The sequence below is a fragment of the Ambystoma mexicanum genome, chromosome 9 (assembly GCF_040938575.1).
Source record: "Ambystoma mexicanum isolate Mex_15411 chromosome 9, UKY_AmexF1_1, whole genome shotgun sequence".
Lineage (NCBI taxonomy): Eukaryota > Metazoa > Chordata > Amphibia > Caudata > Ambystomatidae > Ambystoma > Ambystoma mexicanum.
Genome location: NC_090931.1, coordinates 675,321,570 through 675,335,659, shown reverse-complemented (window position 1 = coordinate 675,335,659; position 14,090 = coordinate 675,321,570). Strand labels below are relative to the sequence as shown.

General features: G+C 45.4%; 1 protein-coding gene across 1 annotated transcript in view; it reads right to left on the bottom strand.

Annotated features, from left to right (window-relative positions):
* Positions 1-14,090, bottom strand: part of LOC138488500 (cyclic nucleotide-binding domain-containing protein 2-like) — an 808,593-nt gene that overhangs the window by 607,682 nt on the left and 186,821 nt on the right. The window contains exon 3 of the mRNA XM_069615519.1: positions 12,646-12,789. Coding sequence (XP_069471620.1) covers positions 12,646-12,789 — 144 coding nt within the window. The remainder of the gene's footprint in view (positions 1-12,645; positions 12,790-14,090) is intronic.

Here is a 14,090-nt window from a genome sequence, read left to right as displayed (position 1 = left end):
ACGTCATGTCACGTACCGTTCCGTTGCCGGGGAATGTTAATGTAGACCGCAGCATCTGGGATCCCCCAGATGCCACATCACGCTGTATCAGAAATTAAATGGTCTCCCAGGTCGCTGTGCCCACTGCAACATCTTGCGGCTTCTCACCGGTGAGTTCTGAGATAAGTAGGCAGTTCTCTGCATGTTATGCAGGGTTAGGCACGGTATCATGACATCCACGGAGGGAACCTAACAAGCAGGCAGACTCAGCCAGTTCTGAGCGACCACAGTTCTGTGCTTCCATTAAACAGGCAGTTGCTGCCGATTCCCCAACTGCCATGGAAGCAAAAGCAGTGTGCTTTGCTGTGGGGAAGAGCCTGATTTCCCTGATCCCCTGTGGTCTCTTCTCCCCAGGTATGAAAGCTACATACTTTAAAGGGTCCCAGTCCCTAGTTTGTGCCATGTGACTGTCCCCTCCCCTGAAACATGGACTAAGTATGGGAGAACACAGGACCCTACATATGCTCTCCCTGGGTCAACCATCTTCTAGTGTGGGGAACACCCGGCTGTCTTGGTGGCCCTGCAGGATGTCCCAGAATGAGCTGGCATCTTCAACACAACCCCCAGAGACTTTTGATTTGTATCCCAGATTCTTTTGTTTGAGAGACCCTGAGACTTTGGTTGGAGCCCAAAGACTTTTGTAGGAACTAGAGACTTTTATTTGACCCTGAGAGACTTTTGGTTTGAGTCCCAGAGACTTTTGTTTGCACCCAGAGACTTTGAACCAAGAGGAAAACCCTCTTGTACAGTGGTGGGAAGGGCATTTACAACCTCCCCATCATCCTGACATCTTAAATAAATCCTGACATCTTAAATAAATAACTGGAAATGTAACTTCGGTGTCATGTCCTTGAGAAACTCATGGTATGAAAAGGAGATTCACAAACAAGAGATGCAAGTTCAACAGCTTTATTTATAACTTTGCAAGGGGTTGGAAACTTCCTAACTGGCCCTAAATCTAAAATGGGAGTAAACTTGACCATCAAGTAAAAGTAAAACAGTCCTAGTCATTACAGTCAAAACAAAAGGTTCTGGGGAGAGGAACGCATGATTTGCAGCACCAGACAAGTTGGCGGAATATTGGGGCTCGGGTCTCCTGAGGAAGGCAGGCCTAGTGGTTTTGGTCAGGGAGGGTCTACATTTCGAGCTTGCATAGATTTTGTCCGACATGGAGGGCGGGGCCCTTGTAATCGTAGGTACTGTACAGACAGTAACAGTCACTTTTGCAACGCTATACTCCCCCAATACGGGTCAACCCCGATTCTTACAGAAGACACTTTCCAAAATAATGCTCGAGGCAGAGGGTCATATCATTTTGGGAGGGGACTTTAACCTCTGGGCCGACCCTAGGATGGATAGGCAAGCGGGTAACCCCGAATCACGTGACCCTGGGGAGGGTGGTCGGACCGGAGTTATGGAATGAGACTGGATACACCTTTTACTCAGCTCCACACGGCACCTTCACCAGGATTGATTACTTATATGTCTCGCAGGGCCTTAAGAAGTTTGAACGTGATCGGAGATCTCGCCAGTTGCATGGCCTGACCATGACATGGTTGTAATGGACCTGGTTGCCATCTCACCTTTTCCTGTGCTGTCGGCTGCTGTTATTGCAACGCTTGGGCGGGGTGCGCCACCTGGCTGACCCTCCCCTTGTGTTTCGCGCCTTATCTGCCCTCACCCTTCGCCTAACCCCCCAGGCCCTCCATCGCGCTGTACTTTGTACGACCCGGGGCCTGGGGCAGATCTTCACCACCCGCCTGACAGCAGGTGGACTTTCCGCACACCGGCACAATTTCTACACCTGGGCCACCGCACGGTACGTGTCCCGGGACTTTCACCTTCTTGGGTCTGCCCAGGTTGGCCACTGGGCAGACCATTCCCCTCAGGCGACGCTCCGGTTCGGGTCACAGTGACATGCGGCACCGGCGCGGGGCGTTATATTAACCTGGGCCACACCGCACATGTGGCCCAGAACTTTCCTCAACTCTGGGCCGCCCAGCCACCACGCTACGCTCCGGTTCGGCCACCATCATGCGCGGCCCTGGACTGTTACGTCATCACCACCCGGGTCTTTCTTTTCTTCTGGCCTGCTCGGGTTGGCCGCCGGGCAGGCCCTTGCCTCCCAGTCCACACTCCCGCTCAGGGATCACCCCGCCACATGCGGCCTTGGTCGCGGGCGTTAATCTTTTCCCCCAGGCCACCCCAAAACACGCGGCCTGGGGTTCAACTTCTCGCCGGGCTTCAGCTGGCTGATGCAACGCTGCTCATTAAAGAGTCCCCAGGGTCCGCAGCTCCTCTTTTCTTTCTCTTTTGCTTTCCTTAGGGGATCTTCTTTCTATCTTTCCTGTTGCATGGTGGGGAACGTAGTACAGTCAAGTAAGTCCATTAGTAAACACAAGCACAAATACATTTTCATTTTACCAACAATAAACATGCTTTAAAACCTCTTTTCTGTCTTGTCTTTCTTTATATATTTATTTATATACCTCTTCTCCTTAACCCCGTTCTAAAGGTCCCATTTGGGCCAGGGTTTACAAATGTGTATGATTTCCGTTTCTTTTATTAACACAAAAGAGCAAACAAGATTAGGTTGTGACTGAGCCCACAGTGTGGGTACCATGATGGCAAGGGTCCCTCTTGCTACCTTTGGTACTATGGTCAAAAGTGCTTCACTCTCTCAAACAGCTCCATCCTACGAGTGGCAAAACAGTCCCAAACTGCTGTCGCGATGTTCAGTGTCCTTCATGTCTTTCTTAGATCTTGCAAGTCTTTCTTTGACATCTCGGGACTGGCACCAGCATGTTAGGAATTTAGGGAAGAGTAGAAAGAGCAAGAAGAGAAAAAGGAACTACAGGAAGAATTGGAGGGTCAGGCATAGGTGGAGATGGAATAGACAAGGGTAATGCAATACAGATAATTAACATTGCCCATGGATGAACTCCCCCCCCAAGATGGCTGTCAGAACTCAAAGTAACTAGCTGGGGAGTTTGTAGGAGCACCTTCTGGTCATCATAGAGACATCCATAGTTAAGGTCACCTTAAATACAATATAGTGCCTGTCATTGGTTTTCTGGATCTTCTTGTGGGTCCTGGTTCTGCAGTTTGCTTTCTAATTCGTTCTGCTGATGCTTGGACCTACTTTCTGTTGCCTACATTTCTACAGGCCCCATGGATCCCTCAACACTGTTGAGCCATTGCCCATCTCCATTACTTCTTCCCTGTTTCCGGATCAGTGTCTGGTTTTCTACCGGATTGGTGTTTCCTGTCATTTTTCCCTGGATCCAAATGTCCGCTCTCAAAGGTAGAGCTTGTTATTCCCCATTCACCAGTTCTATACTGATGACCACTTCCACTGAACATGTTGCTCCCCGTTTTTGCCAGCTTCCCTCCAACTCCAGGCTTTGCTGTGAGTGTGGGTCTCTGGTTTCTCCCTTTCCACGTTACTCCAAATTTGCATGGTTGGTGCTGTATTCACATGGGCGGCAACAGCCCAGGGCTTGGGAGGGCTAAAGTACCCCACTTTGAGGCAGAAGGCATCACTCTGCTTTGATGCTCAGCCCGGATCTCTGACTGCAAAAGCCTGTCAAATTTCTCACCTCAGAGAGCTGTGTGTTTACTTACATTTAAACAGTCATTATCATGACAGCAGTAGCAGCAAACGTACAGATGCAGAGGACAAAAGCCTGCACTTGCCCAGGGGATATCAATAACCGTGCCCCCGATGAGGAAGCTAAAGACTTAACTGCTGGGCTCAGCTTTTGGATGGCCACGTCACGTGTCCATTAATTTGCATCACTTTGTTTAACTAAATAACCTGTGAGTTGGGGTGAAAGATGCATAAAGGAAGGCGTAATATCTATTCAACCTACTGGGCTCAGGCAGTCGGGTGAAGGGAGGCCTACATAGCATTGGATTTAATGGTCCCACTCACTACCAGCTTCCAAAACTTCCATCCAGCCCCCCAAAATGTTGAGGCTGACTCCGCCCCTGTGTATTCCCCATTCTTAAATGACACTCTGGCAACTGTAATGCTTTGACACAGATGTTGCAGTATCATTTTAGGTTCCCTTTCTGTTCTCTGTATTCGTCACCCGTACCAATTCTATCACCAATCTCGAAAAGGGGTTTTGTGAATTACACACTGGTCTTTCGTCCGTTCCTTTTGGGTAAGTCCCTGTTTATCTAAACTGGATCTGCTTATTTTCTTTCAGACACTGAATGCTTTTTTCCACCCCATTGGGAGGGTTTTTTCTGCTAGTCCGGTAGGTTTCCCCACAACCTTCTTGAAGGCTACCAAGGATAGGACTCTAGAAACCTTGATATAATTAAGTAATCTGCGTATAAGGTGAGGGTTACATACAGGATGAAAGAAGTGCAGATACTGACACTCTTCCTTTCACTTTCTGCAGGGCTTCAAGTTTTCCAGTTTTCCTTGTTGATTTTCCTTTTTTCCTCCAGATGCCCACCAGTTGGCAGGTAAGATTAGATGCTCTGGGTGGGAATCCATATGATACAAGTAACAGTCTGCTTATCTGCTCCTCATATTGTGACCCACCATCCCTGGTTTCCTCAGCCATCGAGGTGGGTGTAGAGAGCTAGAATATCTAGTACAGTTGAACCCCAGGGATTCTCAGGCTCCCACCCCTTTCACTGATGCTTTTCATCCTTTGATGAATAGTTTCTTTGCCACCAGATAGATGTCTTCAGAATTAAGCTATTAACGTCTCACTCTCCCCGTTGTCCTCCTTAAACCTCTATCAATCTTGTCCAGCCTCTCCTCTCCTCCACTTCAACTTTTCGATTTCTCGTCCTTTCACCCCCTTTCCTCCCTTCTATTTCTTTCTACTCTTTTACTTCTTTACAACCTGTTTCCTCATTTTCTAGCCCATTGGACTAACACAACTGAGGAGCAATGTGTTCCCTTGTTTCCAGATAATGAATTTAAGTTTCTCAAAAAAAGTGATCCTAGACTGCACATAGTTTTAAATGCCCATAAACCTACATGCTAGTGCTTCTCTTATGAGGCGACATAACTTATCTTTTATTTCTTTAGTTGTTATCCCAGACTTCCATCTCCGACCTGCAAATACCAGATCTTCCAAGCATTTAAACCTATGTGAATGCTAGGATTACTTTTTGAGTTGAAACGAGCAACCAAACTGGAACTACCAATGGCTAGAAAATGTGTGGAACAAGTGCACCAAAGAAAGAGGAATCTGTAAAATTGTTGTTTGCAAAGGGCCTTTTTTATGCCTATAGAGTAAACCTGTTTTGGTTCTGCTCAGAAAATGCCGTTTTGGATTTGTTGAAGTGACAGATTTATTGTCAATTGCTTCAATAATTAATCTATGTTAAAAACGTGATTTTAGAGACATAACTTGAACACTTCATGGCTGATTGCGAATCAAATTAAAAAAATAATTATTTCCTATAGTAACCCGTTTTCTGTGGGCAGACGGGCTGGAGCCCTGTAACGCTATTTAGTGGGCCTCTGGTATTTACAAATAGGACTACAAGGTTAGCCCAGAGAATCATTCACAGCTGCTTTTACATTATAGTGTCTGTGATATAGACCACAGCTAACTTCCTTCCTGAATCAGAGACTCAGGACTATTACGCCAGCCACGCTTCTTGACTTCTCATTCCTAGGAATATTGTGCCCACCTCTCTCTCTCTGCTCTTTGGCCTTGGTCTGGTCCATCAATGTCTGGCATTTTGTCCCCTGACCCCAAGGGACAAGGTGAATTCACCACCAGGTCCTTAAGATCTGCCCCTCATATGCAATTGCTAACTGGCAGCTGTTAGTACAGCAAAGGTGGGGTGAACATCATCACTAAACACTGGAACTGACTAGTAGAGACTCAAGCTATATTGTGCAGACAATCCTACTATCTTTAGACGCACGTGCCTAAGTATGTATTTGTAATCATAAGACCTATACCAAGTTTCAAACAACACCATACTGCCAGAACCTGCTCTGTAGAAGTGTTACGTTTTTGTCAGCTAATAATTTTGTGTAATTAATTTACATGAGTAAGGTTGCTCTTTTGTATGTTGTCATTGTTCTTTTTTATAAATTGAAAATAATTCATTAACTTAATATTCATTCTGAAAAGTACAGGTCAGTGAGCCATTTACAACTGAATTTGATTGTACCTCTCTCTTTGTATTGGAATTGCAGGACGCCATGCTCTTTCTTAAAGATGGTTTCTGTTTGTTGGACCCTACCAGACCGGCTCCAGTAGGGGCTACACTGCAGGAGGCCCAGCCAGAATTTGATTGCTAGCCCTAGACAATGATTTATGCTCCACAGCCATGACAGCACAAATGCCCAGAGAAATGGAGGGCTTTTCACACCTGTAGTAGCACACTTGCACAAGAAAGCTGCCTACAATATATCTAGCAAGATCCTGTGTTTTAAGTGCACTGTTCATCTTACCTACATCCCAGTTACAAGGTAGCTATTTTTCAAACCCAAAATCACAAGTTGATTTCTGTAATTTAAAGTATGTTTTGTTGTAGGAATAGAACAACTATTCCCATCATGCTCAATAAAAGTGTTAACTGTATCAAACAATAAATGACTGGTGATGTTGATTGCATGCAGATTTCTGCAGCGGGAGCATCTACTGACTGACGGTCCTTACAAATGACATTCAAGGTGTATATTCTGCTGAATTTACTAATTGGGTATACCTGAAAAAATTATGTTGGCTATAAGAAAGATGTAATTGTGGAGGGGAGAGTGTAGTAAAACCAAAAAGTGATAGAAGCAAGGCTTTGAATTAACATTACCACTATCATCGCTCTGGACAACCTTCCATGCCATAATCCTTTGGTACGTCTGTGCCATTACAGAAGGGAACAAGTCAGTAGCAAACAAGTCTTGGTTCTGCCACCAAATGGTATCGTTCAATCTCAGTTGCTAGGTCATGTCCCCTCTGCACTGGAACACAAGCAGCCAGAGGCATCTTTAGGGCTTGTGGACTAGGAGTTTGGGCAAGGCTGCTCACATTAGTGGCACAGCTAAGGTTGATTGGTAAACAATGGCCTGGAAGGCTGATCAAAGCATTGCTGGTAGTTATGATTGATTCAGATACTTGTTTGGTCATTTACAAATTCATTGACTACCCATTGGCATTTTCATCCTTATGGCATTCCCACTAATTACCTGCCCCTTCCTGACAAAACATACCCTCCTGGGAACACTTTGAGCAAGCTCTATCACAATGTAACACCAACGTGTGGGCTGTATATGGCCTTCCAGTGTTAGATCTATGAATTCCTTAGTGTTTGATGACTGTAAATGAGCTCCTGGTACAATGAAAATCTCCTAACAATGTGTGTCTGAAGCTTGTTCCTTTATAAGCGCGCGTGCGTGCGTGCGTGCGTGCGTGGGTGTGTGTTATTTACTGTGATATACCACCAGTGACAAGGGTGCAGGGAGCGGGACAGGAAGATTATCATCCCCCAATAAATAGTTTCCTCTGATCCTCTGAGAAGATTAATCATGAATACCTGGAAAATAACACAAGAGAGGAAATGTTCCTACAATGTTTCTGCTAAAATATAAAAGGGGCACCTCTTTAAACCTAAAAGCGGTACTTACATATTACCTGCAGAGTTCAATCAGAGGGAGATTCAACCTTCGGACAAGGCACACATGCTCCCCCCCCCCCCGCTTGGCCTCTCTCGCCTGAAAGACAATTAGCTGGTGCTGCACAGGCCCTCCCAGTGACGGTTTATCACTTAATGTGTCTCATCAGCAGATCATTTAGAACTGGAAGTGATTTGACATCACATTTGAAAAGGTAACTGGCAGTGACCATTGATGTGGTACATTTTTCTTAGAATTATGTAAGGTTTTAAACAGCTATTTAACTGTGATTGTTGGGTAATTCGAAATTGTGGTGTACAGAACGATTGTAAGTGATCCGACCGCGGGTGATTTTGCCGCGGCCGGAATGTTCTCATGAGAAAGTTTCAAAATACCAAAGGTTTGCACCTTTCTCATGCAAACACACTTACATACTACGGGGGCTGCAGCAGGGATTCTCCCGCAACCCCCGCTCACTATACTGTAAAGTTGTTGCGCGTCGCTTCACTTGGTGCATTTGGCCCACTAGGTGTCTGTATCGCCGGTCAGAACGTTCCGTCCTACTGGGTGTGCAGGTCTAGTCTTTTTGCTGCTCTTTCTTTCTTCCGCACATAACTCCTCCCTTTCCGCCCTAGCGTTGCGTTGCAACTCACTGCTCTCTTTTTCGTGAGGATAACGCTAGTGCTTTTTCCCTTGCTTTCTGCATATTTCTTACTTGGCTTTGCCAGTCTCCTTTGTTTAGTACCCTTTCCTAGTTTCGCCTACTTTATTTCCCGTTGTACAACCCGCGTGCATCGTTCTGCCTTTCTCTTCCTTCCACGAACTCTTCCGCCCCGGCTCTGTTTCCTCCCTGAGCTCCGGCTCCTCTCCTCTATACTTACTACGTATTTTTTCCCCGTCTGCTTCCTCCGCTTTCCTTTTTTCCGGTCTGTCAGTCTTCCTGCCCCTTGCTGGAGCACTCGTACCATCACTCCTTATTTCTACCTAGGGGGAGTGCCAGTCCTGTGACCTGTGCTCTGCCAGAGCCCATTCACCTTTGTGGGGGTTACTTACCTGTTTGGTGCCTGAGGAGACCCAAGGCTCAATCTATTACCTAGAGATGCTTCCTTCATATTGTTGACATCTAGAAGTCTCATATTGTTATCTCCAACCACTGCAACTCCTGATCATCCCACGAAGATTCCAAGAGGTTTTTTCTGCCTTTGGGTTTTTTCCTCTATTTGGACACCATCGGGAAGGAGCCCCTCTTGCTTGCCATCATCCGAAAGACAGCAGAGTGGCTTCGACCGAGGGAACCCGATCTCTACGATAGAGGACACAAAGACAAGAAGAAAGGTGGGAAAAGAATCCAAGTCTCGTCTACTGACACAGGTGAGGAGGGGAGAATTGTTCTCATTGACGATCCTGATATCTGTGGGAACCCTCTCTTAAGTGCTAGAGTTGACAAAAGTATAGTGAGCGGGGTGTTGCGTGGGAGGCCCCTGCAGCCACTGTTTTTTTTTCATTTTATTTTTGCGGGTGTGCTAAGGGGGTGTTCCCCGCAACACCTCGCTCACTATGCCACACAGTATAGTGAGCACGGTGTTGCGGGGGACACCCCCACAGCCCCGCAGTCTTTTTTTTTGCTACCACCAAAGGTTCAAACTTTTGATGTTCCAACCTTTGGTGGTAGCATTTTTTGGTCGTTTAGTACGGTAAGACCTTTTTTTTCAGTCAGATCGTACACAACCTACAGAACAATCTGGGGAACAATGACCTTGTCATGTATTTCATTTCACTTTGTGTCTCTATGTAATTTTTATACGTTCTCGTTAATTTGCATGCTGGAACTTGTAAACTTCCAATTAGTGAATGGAAAATAAAGCTACAATCATAGTAGGTAATTTTCCAAGTCAAACGGATTAGAAAATGTGGCCGGAAAAGCATGTACCGCCACTTTTTATGTGCTGGAGACCAGAGCGGACTTAACATGTTTGCCTGTTCTTACAGGTCACCCTACCAAATCCAATTGGTTTTCCACCAGAATGTATTTTTATGCTGGTGGAAAACCAATGGATTCCTGTGAAAACCACCTGACTTTTACATCTGGTAAAAGCAGGCAGATTCCAGAGGAATCCATTGTAGATGGCTCCCCACAATATTTATTTGCTGGAGGAATTTACACTTTTCCAGACCTGTAACGGAAATGTGAAGAGCAAAGGCAATTTTGCCTGTTTTTTACTATTTACTTATCCAGTGCTAGGTGGAAACAATTACAATTACATGTAGGGGGCCTTTTTGCAAACATGTGCTAACAGGAGTTGTCCCCTCTGTGAAATGTAGGATTCAAAACAAAATGACCCCGTTTGCTTTTTTTTTTGCAACACGTTTCTGCAGTGATGTCAGGTTGATTTATCATTCCACTTGTGCATTTTTAAAGTAATATATGTACATTTTCTTTTTTTAATGTATGCAAAACAAAACTGAAACAAATATTTGTAACAACTTGAGCAGGGGACATGTGTGGTCAAGTACCTAACTTTAAGGCTATGCTCAAATTATGGCTTTGCCACTTAACCAAAATGTATCATCCTGGGTAAATCATTTAATCTCATTGGGCCTCGTTACAAGTTTGGCGGTAGCCTTGCCAGTAAAACCGGCAGGCTGCTGCCGAACTTGCAAATTTTTCCGGCGCTTGGCAATGGGGAAATACAGGGCCATTACAGCCCTGGCGGGCCCTGTATTTCCTCATTGCCAGGCGCCGGAAACCTTTACTCCCCATTCCCATTGAGCCCCATAGGCTCAGTGGGAATGGGGAGGACAGATGCACCGGCACCGTTATTAACAGTGCCTGTGCCTCCGACTTGGACGGCTCACGGTTGCCGTTCTGCCTGCCAGGTCAGACCTGGCATGAGAAAAGGCACCTGCAAGCAGAACTTGTAGTTTGGGGGTCCAATAAGAATGGTACTGGCAAGCTTACCGGTACCGTTGTTACCGGACCGGCAAACTTGGAATGAAGCCCATTGTGCTTTACCTGCCAAAATGAGGTGCCCCAATATAATCTATTCGAAAAAGCCTCACTCATGGCTTAATAGATGGGCTGTGCAGGGGGCAGGGTCCTCCAAGGAGACACACACACATATTTCTTGGAAAAAATAAGGCTGCATTTTTTTTATCAAAATTGCGACATTTAACAGCAAATCAAAGCAAACATGACAAACAAGACGTCATCATGGACAAATGCATATTGCCATGTACCATACAATGACATAAAGGCCACCTCCTGCCTGCCACGCCACACCTGGAGCAATACCAGGAGGCCGGAAACCCTTCAAACTTCACCATCTGCGCCCTGATCTAGCACCCCCCCACCCCTGCACTCTCACCTGCATGTTAGCACTCCCTCACACCATCAACTCAATTAAATTGTGCTGCAAAAATGCAACAAACAATACAATGTTGTGCTTCCAAATATCATTTTGTAAGAAATAAAATGTCCTACTCCATGCTTTAATATTCTGGAGGAGAGTCTATCTTTCACAACAAGATGGCAGGATCACAATCACCTCCTCTGTTACCAGCAGGCAGTACCCACATTGACCAATGAGGCATTGTTGAGCCTACACCATCTGAGATTGAATAAATACTGGAGCCTTGTTGTTCAGCCCTCACAGAGGAGGAGAAGGCATTTTCCTTGGTTCTCCCCAGCCAGGGCAAGAAGGCATTGTGGCGGTAGGTCCGAGTGGCAGTAATTGGGAATAGTGGTTAAGGGGAGCTGATGGAAGGTGATTGGGGATGAAAGGTGAGGCAGCAGTGAATAGAATAGAAAGGGGAGAGCAGATGGGGCGGTAAGGGAAGATAGGTAAATGGATATTGCTACACTATTTTGCTTGCGTCTCTTTATCTCTGCACTGTTTTTACAGCTCATTTACAGCATTATGTTGAAAAAAGACACACAATCTTTGTCATTCGTGCATGATTAATTGGGATTTACCTCTAAGGCTCTTGTTTAGGGGTCTGCACTGTATAGTTTTATTTTATATGCTTTGGCAATAGCTGTCCATATGGAGAAGGGAGGCCGGATGGAAGCTTACGTGAGTAGGGAATGGAAGGTCAAAGTACTTCCGGAGTCTATGGAAGGCAACAATAGAGCAGATGGAAGAGGGGAGCAAAAGACGTTGAAAGGGGTACTGGAGAGCATGTGATTATGGAAGGGAAGAGAAGATGGAATGGGAGAGCAGATTTCCCACTTGAACAAATTGAGTGATCCTGGGCAAATCACTTTATTTCAAGAAAAACACTTAAACATGAAACATGTGTCGCACTTGTAACAACCATTAACTACTACCACCATAAGCTCTCCCCCCCACCCAGCCTACACAGGACCCTCTGTCAATCTTGGCCATGAAGCCCTTTGCCTTAAACATGATACTGAGTGCAATCCTTACAAGCATCCTGATCAGCCATCCAAGTAGTCTTAGGGGTAAATGTCTTGCCCCTGGTCCTAACAACCTGGGTTTGAATTCAGGCTTCTGCACCTTTTAAAGCAATCAGACTTAACCAGTTGATGGGTGCAAATGCATTTTTTCCAGATCTGTGAAAGTAATTTTTGCTTTATCACGGATCTGGGAAATATAGCTCAATGTGTTTAGGGTACTCCTACACCCACTCACAATGATAATTTGGCCACTCTTATTACAAACCCCGCCCACCCAGATGAAACTTCTTGTAGCCGGGCTTGGCTGCAACGCGCGTTATGTTTTCAAGAACTGAGATATTTTCCTTCATGGCTTCAGCCAAATAAACATGAAGACTACAAATAATGGCCCACCTGCCAGCTGGGCATTGAATGGTGATTGCCCAGGTTAGAAACCCTTAACAAACCTGTTTTAGAAGGAGAGCACGTTAGATACACGGCACCATGATGTATTGATGTACAGTTATCAGAGGAGGCAGGAGAAATTCCACTTTTTAATCGAAGATTAACTCCTGGTAGGATGAATGAAAGATGATGAAGTTTCTCTTACCTGTTCCAAGATGTCCCTCCTTTCCTTGTCAGTACGTGCGATGGCTTCTGCGATGTCATAGTCCTTGAACTCTGGCAGTCCTTTGCGTAATATCTTGGTGACGATGCACTTTGTCATAATCTCCCACGATAACCTCTTCAAGGTCTAGAAAAGGGATATAAAGTTGAGCCCCTTCATGGGTTAACTTTGACTTTTGTGAAAGCATCTTTACCACTAAGTGGGAGATGCATTCTAATGGGATGACTGCCAGTGGTTCCACAGGTGTGGATCAGATGTTTTGCTCACATGAAATGTAAACTGAGTGGGAGGGTTGGCCCACAGCTCAGGAGCCATAGACATGTCAGACCACTGTAATGCATTTAAACATGGCTGCATACAAACAAGGAGGATTGTTAAAGGTCAAAGTGATTTTAAACACCTTGCCCAATTCTAAAAAATATCCATTAGACCAAAGAAGTAACAAACAAGTAATATCAACTGAAAAATATAATGCCTAGTATTTCTCTTTAAGCTACATATCTTATGTGCTCAGTACCCACACCAACCCTAAGGTACTGTGCTTGAAAGATATAGGCCTTATTACGAGGTTGCCAGTAACTGGCAGTGCTACCGGCGGGTTGGCGGCAACCTCATATTACCGTTACCGCCGCCTGACATCCCGGTGCTACTAGGATATCACAGGCGGCGGCAGTACGGTAAGTTCCCATTCCCATGGAGTCGAATAGGACTCCATGGGAATAGAGACCCTGAAGCACCAGCACCGTTAGTAATGGTAGAAGAGAGGTTGGAGACCCTTCACAATTGCGCTAGGTACTACACAGTATTTAGATTAGATTCTAGTCTCTGTTGATGAGTCTGAGACTTGATTTAATAATGTGTAACAGGTGTATTTATTAGTGTAGCTGATGCATGTTTCGACCCTCAGGGGTCTTTCTCAAGGCAGTGTATTAGGTAGATAATGTATTAGTCCTGGTAGGAGTTTAGGGGAGGAGCCCCATGTCAATGTGTACTGAACACAGTACGGCTGCCAGGGATTCTGACCGGGACCCACCAGGCAATCCTTGCTTAACCTTTTGAATTAGCTGATAAACGTTGATATGTGGCTCCTGCCCTGAAATCCTACCAGGACTTACACATTGTGTACCTAATACACCACCCTGAGAAAGAAGCCCTGAGGGCCGAAACACGTGTCTGCTACACTAATAAATACACCTGTTACACATTATTAAATCCAGTATCTTGTTTCTAGTGATCAGTAACCCCTACTATCTAGAATCTGCCTATCTTATTGGGATGATCTAAAGGCAAATTCGCTTTCTAACTAACCTCTCTCAAACAACAATCTGAGGTTCATTTCCAGGATTTCCCCCAGACATTATTTAAAGATTGTGATGTTCAGGCACCCAGTCTTCGCCCTCTCTGTACCTTCTATGCTCTGACTTCCC